This window comes from Alligator sinensis, unplaced genomic scaffold (genome assembly GCF_000455745.1).
Source record: "Alligator sinensis unplaced genomic scaffold, ASM45574v1 scaffold359_1, whole genome shotgun sequence".
Lineage (NCBI taxonomy): Eukaryota > Metazoa > Chordata > Crocodylia > Alligatoridae > Alligator > Alligator sinensis.
Window position 1 is genome coordinate 390,146 of NW_005842577.1, and position 16,553 is coordinate 406,698.

At 41.0% G+C, this 16,553-nt stretch overlaps 1 protein-coding gene across 1 annotated transcript; it reads right to left on the bottom strand.

Annotated features, from left to right (window-relative positions):
- Positions 1 to 3,207: 3,207 nt before the first annotated feature.
- ABHD10 (abhydrolase domain containing 10) lies at positions 3,208 to 13,158 on the bottom strand. The gene is made up of 5 exons (XM_025214271.1): positions 12,890 to 13,158; positions 10,253 to 10,436; positions 8,702 to 8,813; positions 7,689 to 7,826; positions 3,208 to 6,221 (listed from the first exon to the last, which is right to left on the bottom strand). Exons 1-5 carry the CDS (start codon positions 12,966 to 12,968, stop codon positions 5,880 to 5,882), a joined length of 855 nt encoding a protein of 284 aa, XP_025070056.1. The 5' UTR covers positions 12,969 to 13,158; the 3' UTR covers positions 3,208 to 5,879.
- Between the last annotated feature and the right edge of the window lie 3,395 nt (positions 13,159 to 16,553).

Genomic DNA, 16,553 nt, shown 5'->3' on the forward strand with positions numbered 1-16,553 from the left:
TATCTTATTGGTCTGAGGCTTTAACTAGGGTACAAGTACAGTTATGCCCAAATCCATTGAGCTGGCCTTCACCATATCACAATAGACCCCTTAACTGTTAAATCTGTAGTATGCCTTTGGCCATAATCGTAACACTCTTCCAGGCAGATATGGGGGAATATTATCCAGTCTTTTAGACAATGCACTGCACCCTAACACAGCTGAAAACACAATCAATGTATATGTTTACTTGAAAGTGAATTTCAGTGTTATCAGTTGCTTTCCTTAACTGCTAGATGTGTGGTTTGCATGGTTCTTCTCTACAATGTCTGATGAAAAAGAGCAGACCACTGAGTCAGCTACACATGCCACTATTTTCTACGTAGGTAGGAATGACCTTGGAGAAATAGGACAATTTCTCATTTGAACATACTGTTTTAGACAGGGTTTCAGTGCTGTATATTACAGCAAGACTGAAGAGTTTCCAATACCCTATCAGCTGCAGAGTCATAACTCATTCCAGGTTCTTCTCGGAAAGACAAATATGCATTTTTATGTGGTTAGAAGTAGCATGATGCAATAAATCTCAGGGTCCCTATAATGACTGCCAGTGGGATTAAGAAAAAGTATCTAACCAAAATTAACATAAAAATGACAGAGCAGGAGGCAGGGCCCCACTCAGCTTGTGTGAAAAGTACCATTGTTTGCATTTTTTCAAAGGGGCAAAAACCAGGATGAATTGAAAGCCTTTCAAAAAGGCAAACACTTAATTGCCATTTAACTAAAAAAAGGAGCTGTTAGATATAATAGAGTCAGACATTATGGCAAGAGAAGGACAAAAGTAGAATATATACTGGCTTACTGTAAAAATAAATATATGTTAAACTGCATTAATAAAGCTGAGCACTCAGAAAACAGAAAGCACTTGCTCAATGGTTAAAGTCTTTAAACATAAAAAGAATAGATTGTTAAGCAACAGGGTCAACATACTAGTATTAGTTCATCATTAAAAACAGTCTCATTTCTATATGGTTTATAGCTACCACTATAATCTTATATACTTGAATCTTTTTTCTCCCCTGAAAATGCTTTTTCTCCAATGTATGCATCAGGGTTGTACCAAAATGCTAGACAACTTGCATTCCCAGCTTCAAAAGACATTAGATTTTGCTTTGTGAACTAAATAGCACTGTGGCTTTGCAGATGATCTGAAACAAAATGTCAGTCAAAAGTATATAACTGGTCACCTGGATAAATTATATTTTGTGATTACCTGTTTATCATTACAATTTAACTGGGAAGGGGAGGAAAATTTTTTTTTCCTGTTTTGTTTTTCAAAGCTGAAATTTTTAGGTCTTGAGCTGCATATTGGGCAAGAATGTACACTACTAATTTTAATGACCTGGACGGGATGAATACAGCCAGGTATTGACAATACACTAACTAAACTTACATTAAAATCAGCTAGACATCCCAGTTGAGTTCCACTGTCAATATCCAGAGGGTCTTTGTATCATGATAGCTGGGACAGGATTCTCAGCCCGAATGTGTCTGTAGTAAGTAGTCAATAATGGATGAGCTAAAGAAACCTAATCAAACCTACCACAAGGCTAGGGAGGTTTGGCGGCAGCATGGGGGCAGGGGGATGGATATATTATATTAATTCCAGGAAGCTAAAAGGAAATGTTTACGCCAAAACAGAAACAAAGGGTAAATGGTCTCCTAACAGTCTGAAGAGAAACCAATTCAGACTAGACAAATCTGTACCCAATTTTAGTATTTAAAAAAAAAAAATAAAATTAGTGCATGGTACAATTCCAAATGCCCCATAAAGCTTTAAGAAAATAGTTGTGATCTGAATACTTGAAAGCCACTAGATTTTTAAGACTGTTCACTTGCAAGGTCAAACAGCCCATATTGATTGCTGCTATAAGTAGGTAATGTGATGCCATCTTTTTGGTTTCAGTCCATTTCTTACCTGGTGTACACATTACAAAAAGCTCACCAACATTATCAACAGTGATTGGTTAACTTTGCTGGTAGTCAAAGGAGGAAGATCAAGGATTGAACAAATAAATAATTTGGTTCTGATATACGAGACAGATGCGCTAAAATGTCAGTGATCTATTAACCAGCACCGATTGAAAAACTAAAGAAACTTTAGAAACCTCCAAACTTAAGGTGGTGATTACTGCTGGCAAAATGTGATAACCAAATACTTGCCTTGACAATTATAGTTGAAACTGAACAAGAAATTTCAGATAATTTCATTGGTTGCACCTTATATGTTAAAGAAATACATATGCTACGTGCTCAGAAGTTACTATTGATAGTGGGCAATGAATTGGAAAACTAGGTTAAAAAAAAAAAAAAAGAACGAAACAAAGCATGTGCAAAACACTTGATACAGAATTATAAGAATATAGATATTCAAACCATGTAAAATGGCTAAAATGTTTTTTTAGGTATGTAATGCACATTATTGTAACACACAGCTTTCCTACAAAAGCAGAATTTATTGATAGAAAAGGTAGCATTTAAAAATGATTGTCTACGTGATTGTAAAGGAAAAGAGAGGACAGATGCCATTGGCAAATATCCCAAGAGATTCAAAGGCTTTACTGAATGAGACTGGAATCACACCAGAATATGTGAATATTAAATTATCTAGTGACTAGTGTGACTTCCTAAGAAAGGACCCAGCCAAGCAGATAGCCTGGAAAAACCCCCACACTGAGACATCATTATTAGTAGGTTGTAAATCTCTCCAGTCTCAGGGGCCCTAGAGCAGAAAGGCTGAGTATACAATAATCATTCTTCCCTCAAGTTTCCCAACATTGCTATCAGTGGTGCAAATCTAGCATCAGTAAGGAAAACATAAATGAGGCAATGGGTCAGGGCCCATTTTCTTACATCATCCAACCCGGTTTGAACCTATTTAACCAAGTCTAGAGGAAAACGCAGGGAAATGCTATTACTACCGTAGGAAAAGTCTATTTAACAATTACTTTGAGAGAGAGAAATTAAGTTTAGCACTTGAGAAAATGCTGCAAGTCCAGCCAGGAACCCTACAAAATTTTGTATTGTATTAAGAAAATGTTACTGAAGAATCTGCTTTCCAAGCCAACTCATTCAGGAAGTATTGTACATCCAAGCCCCCCATCCTATTTCCACCCACACCACATCCTCCTGTATCATTATAAAATCACTTGAAGCATTTACTGACACAACAGTACTTTATTTGTGACAGGTGACAGTTTTAAGAACAGACTGTTTCAGTGGAAAGTAGAGTTGAACATTTTTAAGAAAGGAATGTTTCAGTGGAAGGTAAAGTTGAACATGTTTCCATTATACAGTTAGACTAGGCATAGTTCTAATGGACATTTTCTCTTCCTTACCTTATCAGAACGGCTACAAATGGAAGGTTAAAGGGACACATTAAAAAAAAAAAAAAAAAAAAAAAAATCTCACTTTTTAGTATGTGAGAAGTCGGATAAGAAGTCTCCAAAGATTTAAGTATAATTGGGGTCCATCTGTTTCAGTCTGTTGCTACATTTTTAGCAATAATTATGCAGCCTTTCTGATGTATAACATAGCCAGGAAAAAAGAAGTGAAAGAACCTGAGGAGAGAGATTTATTAAGCATATGAGTACAAAAGTTGTCCAAGATGTATCAAGGGTAGAACATAGTTTTCAAGTCAGGTTTTGATTTGGTTGAGTCCCTTTAAACTCTTCAGGAAAGAAACTTCACAATCAACTTCCACATTTCAAGTACTAGAAACAACAATATAAAACAAAAATAATTTTCTGAACAAAGTGCTAATTTTCACCAGAAGATGCCAGAAGAGTGAATGCATACACCCTTATCCTCTGAACTTTCACTCAAAGTGTAGAGGAATGGTGAAGTCAATTTTTAAAGGTTGTCCTACTGAAGGGGCTGTATATACTGCATGCATGAAAAATGCTAAAAGTACTATTTGGAAGACAGAATTCCTGAAATGTTCTTATTCATAAATAGACATTTCTTATTCAACGTCTTAATTTGATTAGAGGAACAAGTTATGAAATTCAGAAGAACGGGATTTAAATTGTAAACCGTATCCTTGCTTCCTCTGAATTTATAGTTATGTTTTCTCCTTCCAGCTGGGCTGTGAAAGTGGCAAGTTATGACCTCTTGTTTGTATAGTGATGAAATAGATGCACAAAACAGTACTTAACAAAAAAAACCACTTAGTGCTTCTCTCAGTGTTAACACCAAGGTAAAAGATTTATGCGACTTGAAGAGAAACCAGAGCAAGTTATAACAGATTTGAGATTCTTTTGGCATATGGTGCCCCTAGTGGCTTTAGTCTTTATTTGGTAATCCTGAAGTAATTTATTAATTGAAAATTAATGAAACCAGTGGTCACAAATTATTTTTCTAATTAAACAGTAACCATGCATGGTTTCTGTTATTCCAGCCTATTACCTAAATCAACTCATCTGACATTTCATGGCACATATATTTTATTTCTGGAGAAATAACCTACCTGACAAACACATTCATAATTTAATCCCCAGGTGAGACACCTACTGATTTATATGCTTTACATGCAACTTCATTTCAGCTCTGCAGTGTTCATATTTGCACACATCATGTTTAGTCTATAAAGCAGATTTAGTACCTAATGAACAGAAGTATTCAAGTCCAGTATTAGAGTAAGTACTGGAGGCCAAATCCTTCCTTGTGCTTTCTCCAAGCATGCATGCCAAATTAATATTCACTGTAATGAGTAACTGGGGAAAGTGAAGCCAAAAAGCATAACACTGACAAAACTTTGGCTTTGTTTTAACACTGCTTAAGTAAGGAGTTTAACAAACAGGAAGCTGTGTAGAGTTGACTCATGTAATAACTAAAGTTATAATTTGAACTGAGTAGATATTATTCCCTAGAGACCAAAAAAAAAACAAACCAGTCAGAAAATGCAATTTTTCAAGTGTTAGTGTGTGCATTCAATTTTATGCATGATGTTGGGAACAAGCATTGGTCTATTCGCTTCATTCCTGCCTCAAAATGAAAAACTAACAAAAGCAGAAATACCATGAATTTCAGTCCTGTACGTTGTGCAGAATGTTAGGGCAGAGAGCTAGCTATTCTAAAGTCATAAAATAATAGCCGTGCAATTCCTATCCGAGTGGTGCATCAGGGCTATGATGATTAAGTAGTATAGCACCACAAAGTCCAACTTGCTCATCATATTACATCCCAGGCACAAAGACACTAAGAGCATTATTTTGTTAACCAGGGCTTTTCTTTTCTTTTTTGTTTAGTAAGCAGCAACAAAAAAATACCACCTTATATTTGAAGCTTTTTTTTTTTTTTTTATTATGCTTCATGTTGACTCATTCTATATTCAAAGACACAAATCTCATTAAACATTTCAGCTGTATTTTTTTTAAATGAGCCAAAAAACTTGCATAAAAGTTTCAGGACTCAAATAAGAATGTTACAGCATAAAGCACAATATTTGAAGCGTGTGAAGTGAACGTAAAAATAACTTGTACAGGTCAAATAATAGAAAAAATAAGCATTGGCACAAATCTAAGAAAGGTAAACATATTTCAATACAAAATAGTGTAGGAAACTTGTGAAAAAAGTCACAGATCTGAGGTGGGGGAGAAGTTTCCAAACAAACAGCAGCAGTTTCTTCACATTTTCTACTATTTGTGCAAATGCAGCATTTAGAAAATACCTTTTTTTACAAAACAGAGGTAAAGGAAACAACAGTTAAAGCTTCAGTTCCTTTTGTTCATAGCATCTGCACCTTTTCTGATTCAGCAGTGTTCCACTGCCGTTAAAGACATTTTCAGTTAACACAGAAGAGAGCCATGTGTACTCATGCATTTGTTTTACCATGCAACTCACACCAAGTGTGAAAGCTTATCAATCAAATCATCAACAGTGTACACAAGAAGCTTTGTGTCATCTTTTTCTTTCATCCGGTGTTGGCCAGCTTTGCGGAGGATGATATCAACATCTTTGCTCAAGACATGGTCAGCAACCTGCATGGAAATATGCCAAGGAACATCTTCATCCTTCATGCCATGGATAAGTCTTACAGGGCAAGTTATGGGAATAGGACTAGCTAAGAGACAATGGTTTTCTGCTTCTTTAATGAAATCATATGTCAAACAATAAAAGCCCTCTTCGTTATGTTTTGTTGGCAGCTTCCATTCACCTTTTTCTTCTACTACTTTTTTTACCTGTTGGAAAAAAGAGAAAAAGGCAAAAAATGAATCAAGAGAAACATTCTTTTGAAATCTGCTATTATAGTGGGCTTCAAAAAAATAGATCATGTGAAATCAGGGCTGGAAAGGACCTTGTGAGTTTGTCTAGGCCCTGGCTCAAAATAGGCTTATCCTGACCATACCATCCTAGCCAAGTGTCTGCCCAACCTGCTCTTGAAAAATTTCCAGGGATAGAGATCCCACAACTTCTCTAGGTGACTTGCTCCAATGCTTGACTGCACTTATGATCAGAAAGTTCCTCCTAAACCCCAACCTACATCTCCTCTGCAGCAGCAATAAAACATGGGTCTCTTGGCCACAAACAAGCCTGACATATCCATACAATTGGTTTTAGTCCTGCCACAGAGACTCAAACATGAGGGTCTTCCAACGAACAGCCTTCTTGGCCTTTAACCTAATACTTACAATAGATCTTTCCCCCCACCCCTCAAGCCCTCCATGAACTCATATACTTTTCTCGAAGGACTGTGAACATGAATACTATCTTGCCCATCACTCATTACCATGACCTAATTGTCATCTTTGACTTACGCCACACTGTAGCACAAGTCTTGCAAATTCCTTAAAGCACACTATGTCCAATTCATGGCATCCCCTATTCACACAGCTAAAGCTGTTCCAGGTTCTCATCTCTGTTGCTGCAACATTCTCTCTTTGGCACGGAGAAATGCAGTCATCTCTCATTCACACCCATTCAGCACATAGCTGTGAAGTTGCTAGTTAAAAACAGACAGCTAGGTATATAACAACCAACTCCTGGCATCTTGCTTCTGGCTTGCCATTACCCACAACATCAAGCATACGTTCACTGGTAAAGCCCCTTATAAAGCCTATTCAGTTCCCCACATCTCTCATTTAGGACTGAAGGGCACCTCCAATTTGGCCAACACCAACCATAGCCATCCATTCATTAAGTTTTCTAAACCACCACAAAATTTGACTATTACCTTACTGTCTCTCATGCTGGCAGAAACTGCTAGTAAACTTCTGCCAAATTACTTCATTCAGATTCCTCCTAATCTCTCCTTGTCTACATAACAATGCCTAAGCAAAACTTGAAAAAACATTGTGAGTGTAGGCATACGGAGGCCACTCATGTTCTTTATGATGACAGGACTAATCTCACCACGTTGTTCTATCAGTTGTCTTGTACTTAGATTATAAACCATTGGGGCAGGGACTATTCATTGTTTTGCTCACCTAGCAAGCTAACAACAGGGCCCTGATTTGTGATGAGCTTTTAGGCACTAGAAGTACCTAAAAGCACAAGTTTTAGCTAGTCCTGACAATTCCCTTAAAGAAATACAGGATTTTGCCTACTGTTGATTTAGTTTAGCCACTGTTATAATTCTTTCATAGAAAATAATTTCAAACAAATGTAAACAAAATTAAAAAGGAAAAAAGCTAACCATGAGCATTTACCTCAACAGGAAGCTGGTTAAAAGTTGTTATGACGTAGTCTGCAGCTACAGCTACTCCAACTAAAGCAGCTACTTTTTCAGGGCGCGCTATTGCAGCATGAAGCATCAGCCATCCACCCAAGCTGGATCCCACGAGAATCTTAAAAACAAACAAACAAACAAACAAACAAAAAAACCAAAAAAAAAAAGGAAAAAAAGAAATTAAAGCAATTCTTCTATTTAAAATAAAAAAATCCCTCTGCTTTGTTTTGCAAAGCCTTAGGTACAATTTTGTATAGCTACTTAAACCTGAGTCCTAATCCTGCTGTCCTTACCCAGGCAGAACTGCAGTCATTGCCAGTAGGAATTTTGCCTGAGTAAGTACTACAGGATCTGGCACTTTACTGTTCTTGTTTGGCATGGAAAGTTACTGCTCTCAGACTGAACCACTGTACACAAAATGAAAACTGAAATATAGTTCAGCATCAAGTACATTTCTGACGTTTCATTCTGACAAGAATTGTGCATTATAAATGGTTTATTAATAAAATAGCAACGATTAATAAATATTTCATACAAAAAAGCTTTCACTGCATTACATCAGTTTTTCTAGTCTCTACATACTGAGCTATTTTTCAAGTAGCTTACTGTAATTCCCACTCCTGCAAATGGAAAATATCCATACCTGAAGGGGCTTATTACTAAGGCATCTAAGTTGCAATCATTTCAATACTGACCTCTTGGCTTCATTTTCTTGGCAACTTTTTTTTTTAATCCACCACATTTTATTTTCCTGCAGCATGCTGCTTTGTTATATCCACAGATATTAGTTTGCTTATCAGCATCTACATACTTGGAGAGCTTAGCTGGTAAATTTTACTCAAGATGAATCAGACTGAAAGTTGTAAATTTTGTTTTGTTTTTCCTTTAAGTAGCAGCAGCAGCCATTTGAACCATTCAACTGCATATCTGGCTATTGCTTTTATTTAGAAAGAGAGTTCATAAGATATATTTTAAAATAAATTAAAGAGTAACCTGTGGTCCCTCTGTGAGTTCATCCAGTACTGACAGAACATCTTTTCTCCACTTCCCAATTGTACATTCCTTAAGATGACCATCTGAGCTTCCACATCCTGTATAGTCAAACCTGCAGAGTAACAAACAAAATAAAAGTGTAAAATATTGGTTAAAACAATGCATTTCATTAAAAAAAGCCCAAAACAAACATTGCTAAATATTAGAGATGGTCTTAAGAACACATTATCACAGAGTTTTGCAGGAATGATTAAGAAAGAAAGTGAACATCTCCTTAAACATACTTTCATGTTCATTAAATGGGTGACGCAGAACTCCCATGTAGATCTTGAGATCTATTATTCAGCTTTAACCCAGGCATGTAGACAGTACTTTTCCCAAAACAGAAGTGAAAGATGCACAATGTACCCAAGACTTAATGTCTGCTTCAGGTACTAACTGACTGCTTAAACATGCTTGCCATAACTGAAAATTTTACCGTATAATCTAAGATTTAACAAGCTCTGTACGTTATCAAACTAATTTAATCGAGGTGAGGAACATTCCCTTATCTCACCCAACATATATTACACAGCTTTCCTATGATGTAGCACTTCTACGGAAAGGACACAATTAATAATAATTGCAGAGCTCAAACTTGATTGCTATGGCTTAATGGACAAGTTCAGAGGCATGTGGGAGTGGTTTACCCGAACAGTGAAGCTTGCAAGCTTGGATTTTATGCACGCAAAAAATCTAGCTCAGGGATGTCAAACATAAGGCCTGCAGACTGGCTGCAGCTCATGGAGCTCTATCCGGGCCACTGGGCTATTGGTGGGTCACTAGAAGTTAGAGGATGCCTTCAAGAGAAGTAGACTGCCTTGAGCCTTGGTGGATGTGATGGCAGCAGCCAGAGGGAGCAAAGATTGATACAGCCCTGCTTGGTCTCTTGTCACTTTGTCTAACAGCACTGCTGTCTCCTGGGCATTCTCCTGTGCTGGCCCTGCTGCCACCCTATGATGGAGGATCTACCACCACCACATGCCCCAGGTCAGAGCCAGAGCTTGTGTGTACCCTGTGCTGGAGCCAGAGGTGCCACAGCTTGAGCTGCCACTGCATGCCCCAGGCTGGATCTGACTGGCAAAGAGCTCCAGTCTGGACCTGGCCCTTGGCCCAAGGTAATTTTGACACCCCTGTTTTAGTTAATACCCAACTTACTAACCATAATAGACATGGAGACCTTCAATTTTAAGCATTTCCTTTTCTATGCTGATATCAAATTTCATGCCCTACACAGGTTACAATATGAATGACTATCACTTGAATCTTATACATGTCACAATATATTTTACTAATTGAATGCATTCTCTACATAGGAACAGTGCCCAAATCTTAAATATATATTATGACACTAGGACAAGAAGGGTTTTTTTTGTTTTGTTGCTATACTGCACACTGGTTTTGGATTTTGGCATCTCATTATCTTATGCCTCTCTTTCCATAGAGCTTCTTAGTTCCAAACACCATAATGTTAATCATGTTTGTTTCTCTACACAATTTTCTTGATCGTACCTTACATAGGCATGACCTAAAGATTTGCAGAATTCCTCAAGTGCAATTGCTTTGTGACCATTCATATTTGAATTAAGACCTGGGAGAAAAACAACGCCTGGGTTCTTGCCTTTTAGCTTATGGTAAGCTAGATTTGGACGATCAGGTCGAGTAAGGAAACTGACTGATGACTTCAGTCTGCAAACTAAATAAGAGACACACACTTAGTGACACATTTTATAAAATTAGATCCCTTATAGAAACTAAAATTTTATAATATAGTTTGGCTTCCAAACTGCTAGCCTTAGAATCAATTTTAAAAACACAGTGTTAAAGCCTGTGTATCAGCATTATTAGTAGTGATTCCCAATACTATCAGTTAAAAGGATTCCAAGTCTTGAGGCATCACAATTCATAAGTGATATTCAAGTCATAAAATACCAACAATTTAAAACAGTTCACTCAAGAGGTTAAAAATATGGCCAACTAAGTTATATAGATAGCTTTCACTGATCTGACTAGAGCCTTTGATTCAACGAACAGAAAGGCCCTACAGAAGTTCCTGATGAGACTTAGATACCCGCCAAAATTTTGTTACCATCATTAGACTTCTTCACAACCTGACAGCAACAGTCCTGAGCAATGGCTTAGAAACGGACCCCTTCACTATTACAATTGGAGTCAAGCAAGGATGTGCAATTGCACCAACAATTCTTTCCTATCTATCTCAAAAGATATTCCACAGATAGCTGACAGACTTCCATTTGGTGTCAACATCCGGTATTACATGGACAAGAATCTCTTTAACATGAACCAGTTATGTCCCAAATACAAAATAATAAACATCTCTGTTACTGATCTACAAGATGCTAATGATTGTATCGTGTGTGCCCACTTAACTGAAGAGCTCCAGATCACTCTTGAATGCTTCTGTGAAGCATGTGAAATGCTTGAACTCACTGACAGCTTTATGAAAACCAAGATCCTTTACCAACCCAACCTAAACTGGCCAACTGCTCCTCCATACATGATAATTAGAGAACAATCCTTGGAAAACACTGAGCATTCCCCTACCTGGGTAGTCACTTTTCCAAAAAAAATAGACCGTGACATTAAATACTGGATCAAATCTGCCAGTACTGCCATCTCTAAAAATCACATGTTCAATGATCATGACATCAGGACCCACACCAAACTTATCTACCAGGCTGTTGTCCTTCCTACCCTGTTACGTGGGTGTGAAACTTGGATGAGAAAATTGGGAACACCTGAGAGCCTTGGAATGTTACCAGAGGCAATGTCTACAGAAAATGGTCCACAAACTGGAAGGACAGAAGAATGATGCCAGCACTTGGACTCAAGCAAGCACCACCAGCATCAAAGCCATGTTTTATATAACAGAGCTGGTGCCATATAGGACTTGTCATAGGTGCCTGATAACCAGATCCCAAACAAAACAGGTCCTATACTCCCAACTCATTGATGGTCACTGCCCTGGAGGTGGGCAAAAGAAGAGATTCAAGGACACCTTAAGGCCAACCTGACAAAAGGCAATATTAATTTCAATACCTGGGAGACTTGAATCTGTTCTGACGGAGCCATGCTGTATGACAAAACATCAATTATTTCAAGCAAACTTACCTTGCTTCAAGACTTCACACAAAAGGTAAGGAATTTTTTTTATATCTAGGGAGAGCACACAGGACATTACCTGAACTAAGCCACCTAACCCAGTTAAAGACACATTTTAACTAAGTTCCCCTGTACAAGCAGGTTTTGATAATCTGAGCACATGCTCTTATCCGGGTGCTAGACACCTCCAGAATTTCTGTGATGGGCACAAAACAGACAACCAGTTCGATCTGAGCATCTTGCTTTGCAGCAAAACCCAGACCCCACAGACACATCAGCTTGTGGTCCCAGGCCTCTTACAGACATACAGTTTCACCTGGGAGAGGTGCTGCTCTGCCAGGAGAAGCCAGAAGTGCACAGAAGTTCAGGTTTTTTCCCCTGGAGTAAAAATGGCTGCTGCAGGATAAAAACAACCAGATTAGCTCCCTCCCAGATTTTCTCCTCCAAAAGCAAAAATGCCTGTCCATACAGTGGCATCTCTCAGAAGACAGCAGCTTCTGCTACTCCCCCAAAAGGGATCCTTAGCCTTGCTGCACTCAGACTCACTAGACTCGGCTGCACCAGCTGGGAGCAAAACAGCAGTGTTGCCAAGTCTCAGGAGAAAAAAAAAAAAGCAACACTGCCTTTAAAAACAAGCTCAACCTATTTCAAACAGACAGGAGTGAGTTGAATCAATTTTTTTAGATTTTGTTTTAAATCTAAAAAATTCAAGCGAGTTAAAAACACAAAACAGCCCGGTTCTTCTAAGTGGACTTGGCCACACTAAAGCACATCGTCCCCACTCAGGCCGTAGGCAACGGAACCCTGGGCACGGCTAGCCAATCAGGGCCGCGCACGCACCGCTGCCACCAGCTACCAGACAGACTAAAGGGGCCTGCAGCGCACGAACTGCGTGCGCACAGGGCACCCCTCCCGGTCGGGAACACCTGCACAGGGTTCCGGGAGCCCCAAGACGAGCACAGGAGAGCTGCCCTGCCCCGCACCGCCTACGCCAAGACTCGCCACCGCCCCCACTCCACCACTCACCCGGCACAGCCCACGAGCCATCCCCAGCTCCGGGACACCAGCACACTGCCCCCCGCCACAGCGCCCGTGCCACCGCCATCTCACCGCCCCGCCCTCCAGCACTGCCAGGTGCGCATGCGCCCCGGCGAGCGCTCCTTTCCTTCCCCTCCCCGTTTCCGCATGCGCTCTGAACCCCAGAACAGCTTGGAGGTAAGGCGGGGGCGGGGAAATGCGCATGCGGAGCAGATTGTCTGGTTAGCTCATGCGCCACAAGCCTGATGCGCGTGCGCATTGAGCTGCTTTGCCCCGGCTTGAGGGGGTGGGAGGGCGGTAGAGCGTGGGCTCTGCGCCTGCGCGGCACTTTGGCTGATTCGCTCAAGCGCCTTTAGCCTCTCAGGATGACGGGGTGCGCATGCGCCTGGAGCCTGATGCACGCTGAAGGTTGCGCATGCGTTTGGAGCTTGTGCGACCGTCCCCGCGCACTGCCCCAGGGTTCCCGCGGGGCGGGATGGGGGAACGAGGAGCGGCGGGGGGTGGTGGGAGCGGGGGGCGGTCCGGGAGCACGCAGGCGTGCAAGCACGGCCCGCAAGCTGCACCCGGGTCTCGGCCACAGCAAAAGCTGCTCTTAGTAGTTTTGTAGGAAAAAAAGCAAAACAGCAACCTCCCTCCACAGGGCTGCCTGTCTATAAAAAGTCGAAAAGTACTAGAGGGGTGTAGATTGTAGGATATAGGCAGACAATGTTCTTTGGGCGAATCCTGCATTTCTTATTGGACTGACTCAAATAGTTGGAAAAATTCTTTGCAAGGTTTGGGGTACAAATACCCCTTGATGCTTCCTCAGCCTGATGAAGGACATTTGTTCCTGAAAGCTCACAAAGAAAGATTTTTTCTAAGTATTTGAGTTGGTCTAACAAAAGATACCGGATTTACCCAGACAACCTTGAGAAGCCCTACACTAACTCATTGGGGCAGAAGCTTTCCTAAGCCGTGGCTCACTTCAGCTGCCCTGGTTTAACCTGTGCTTGATGGCCATTCTCACGGACAATTTGGGACCAGGCCAGGGAGATAGCCAGGGAATGCCTGGGGTGCCATGCACCCCATTGGAAGTTGCCTCAACATTTGCATGGCTAGGTGACCCGTGAGAGAAACCCAGAAAGATTTCAACCAGGAATCCCCAGTGCCCAAAACATTTTTCACCTGTTGCTGGTCCCCCTGAAGTGGTTGCAATGGAAGACCTGCTCTATAATTTTCCTGTAGTAAAAAAAACAAGCGACAACCAAGAACTGGCATTTTCCCAAGGGGTGTTTCAATGTGGAAACAAGTTGAGAGCTACTGGATTGGTCGTCTTGTCTCTTGTGCCTCAGTGTCATCTGCTCTTTGCTAGCTACTACTCAACTGCTGTATAAGGGTGAAGTTACTGTCATGTAGAAAATGCTTTAAATTTCAGCCTTGACAAAGTTACAGATCATACATACTAAGGGCATGTGTTACTCTTCCTCCTTTTAGCTTCACTTGGGTCTGTCATTGTTTCCTTACCACCCTTTCTGCATAACATTCAGCCAAAGTAGTCCAGCAAGCAAAATGCAGCATGTTTACTATTTCATATAGCTACCTGATTTTGATCACAGTGAGGGTCATTTTTTAAATTCACACTTGTGAGGCGAAAAACCTTAACACAATGAACAAGTACAAACCTTAGTTCATTAAAAGTAGTTCATGAGACAATCTGATAGCAAGGTTAGGCTGAGCCTGAACTGCAGTTCATCTCCTCCTGCCCTCATATTTTGTACCTGAAAAGATGTACGTACATGTCAATTGCTTTGTTGCTGTTTCTTCCGCTTATTAATCAACATTTGGATTCAGCAATTTCTCCATCTAGTGGTTGTTTGCAGTCAGTAGCTCTTTGTAAATTTGTTTGCCTCAAATTCTGTCTTAAGTTATCTCCACATGGTTGTCACTCAGGTCAATTGGGCTGAAGCTCCCTCATGCTCCAGCCAGCCTCTCTCCAGCACATTCAGAAGTGAGGAGCAGCCCTGGGCTGGCAATTTGATCCCCAGGATCCTTGCCAGCTGGGACCCCTTGCCAGCCAAGGCTGCTCTACCCAGGCTTCACGTGCTGTACCTGAAAACACTGGAGCTGATTGCCCTGGAGTTAATTGCTTCAGGTGCAAGTTCAAGCAGCATGTCCAAGAGCAATTTACTTTGAAGCAATAAGCGCTGCAGTTTATTCAAGTGCTATAATTGCATGTGTAGATGCACCCAAGGAATACCAAAACTTCACTGTGATACACTGGGGTGCTTGTACAAGACATTTACTGCGGAGTAAACTAATTAGCTCTGCAGTAAGTGTCTCAGTGTCTACACGTACAAGGCTATTAGCTTGGAGTAAACTAATGAACTCTTGTACTTGTAAATACCTAGCTGAATTGGCTGTGGCACAAGTGTGCTTCAGTGTGGGGGCTGCCTGTTGGCTAGCCCCACACTAGCCCTTGTGCCCCCTGCAGCCCCTCCGGAAAACGCTGAGCCAGCTTGGAACAGCCCCAGGTTGGCAGGCTGAGCTCCAGGGCTCTGTCAGCTAGGGCTGCTCTAACTGGGCTCAATGTGCTGCAATCCCTGATGCATGTGTAAATGCGGCACCCAGGGGCAATGAATTCTGGCATGACAAGTGCCAAAGTTTATTGCATTGCATTAATATGCACATGTAGATGCACCAAGTTAGCGTTCAAATAGTTCTATCGTGGTAAATTATGAGTCTGCTGCTGAAATAACTTGCAAATGTTCAGTAAATTACGACATCATGGTTTGGGGGCAGGAGTTACATCAGAGTACTGAAATTTCAGAAAAGACTTTTGATATGCAAAGTAAATTTTGAAACCAATCAATAGGTTTTCAAATTCATAGATGCTAGGGTCAGAAGGGACCTCAATAGATCATCGAGTCCTACCCCCTGCATAGGCAGGAAAGAGTACTGCTGGGTTTAGATGACCCCAGCTAGATGCCTATCTAACTTTCTCTTGAAGACCCCCAGGGTAGGGGAGAGCACCACCTCCCTTGGGAGCCCATTCCAGACCTTGGCCACTCTAACTGTGAAGTTGTTCTTCCTAATGTCCAGTCTAAATCTGCTCTCTGCTAGCTTGTGGCCATTATTTCTTGTAACCCCCGGGGGCGCCTTGGTGAATAAAACCTCACCAATTCCCTTTTGTGCCCCCGTGATGAACTTATAGGCAGCCACAAGGTCATCTCTCAACCTTCTCTTGCGGAGGCTGAAGAGGTCCAGGTGCCCTAGTCTCTCCTCATAGGGCTTGGCCCGCAAGCCCTTAACCATACGAGTGGCCCTTTTCTGGACCCTCTCCAGGTTATCCACATCCCTCTTGAAGTGTGGCACCCAAAACTGCATGCAGTACTCCAACTGCGGTCTGACCAGTGCCCGATAGAGGGGAAGTATCACCTCCTTGGACCTGTTCGTCATGCATCTGCTGATGCACAATAAAGTGCCATTAGCTTTTCCGATGACTTCGTCACACTGACGACTCACGTTCATCTTGGAGTCTACTAGGACTCCAAGATCCCTTTCCGCTTCCGTTCCACCAAGCAGGTCATTTCCTAGGCAGTAGGTATGCTGGACATTTTTCCTCCCTAGGTGCAGCACTTTGCATTTCTCCTTGTTGAACTGCATTCTGTTGTTT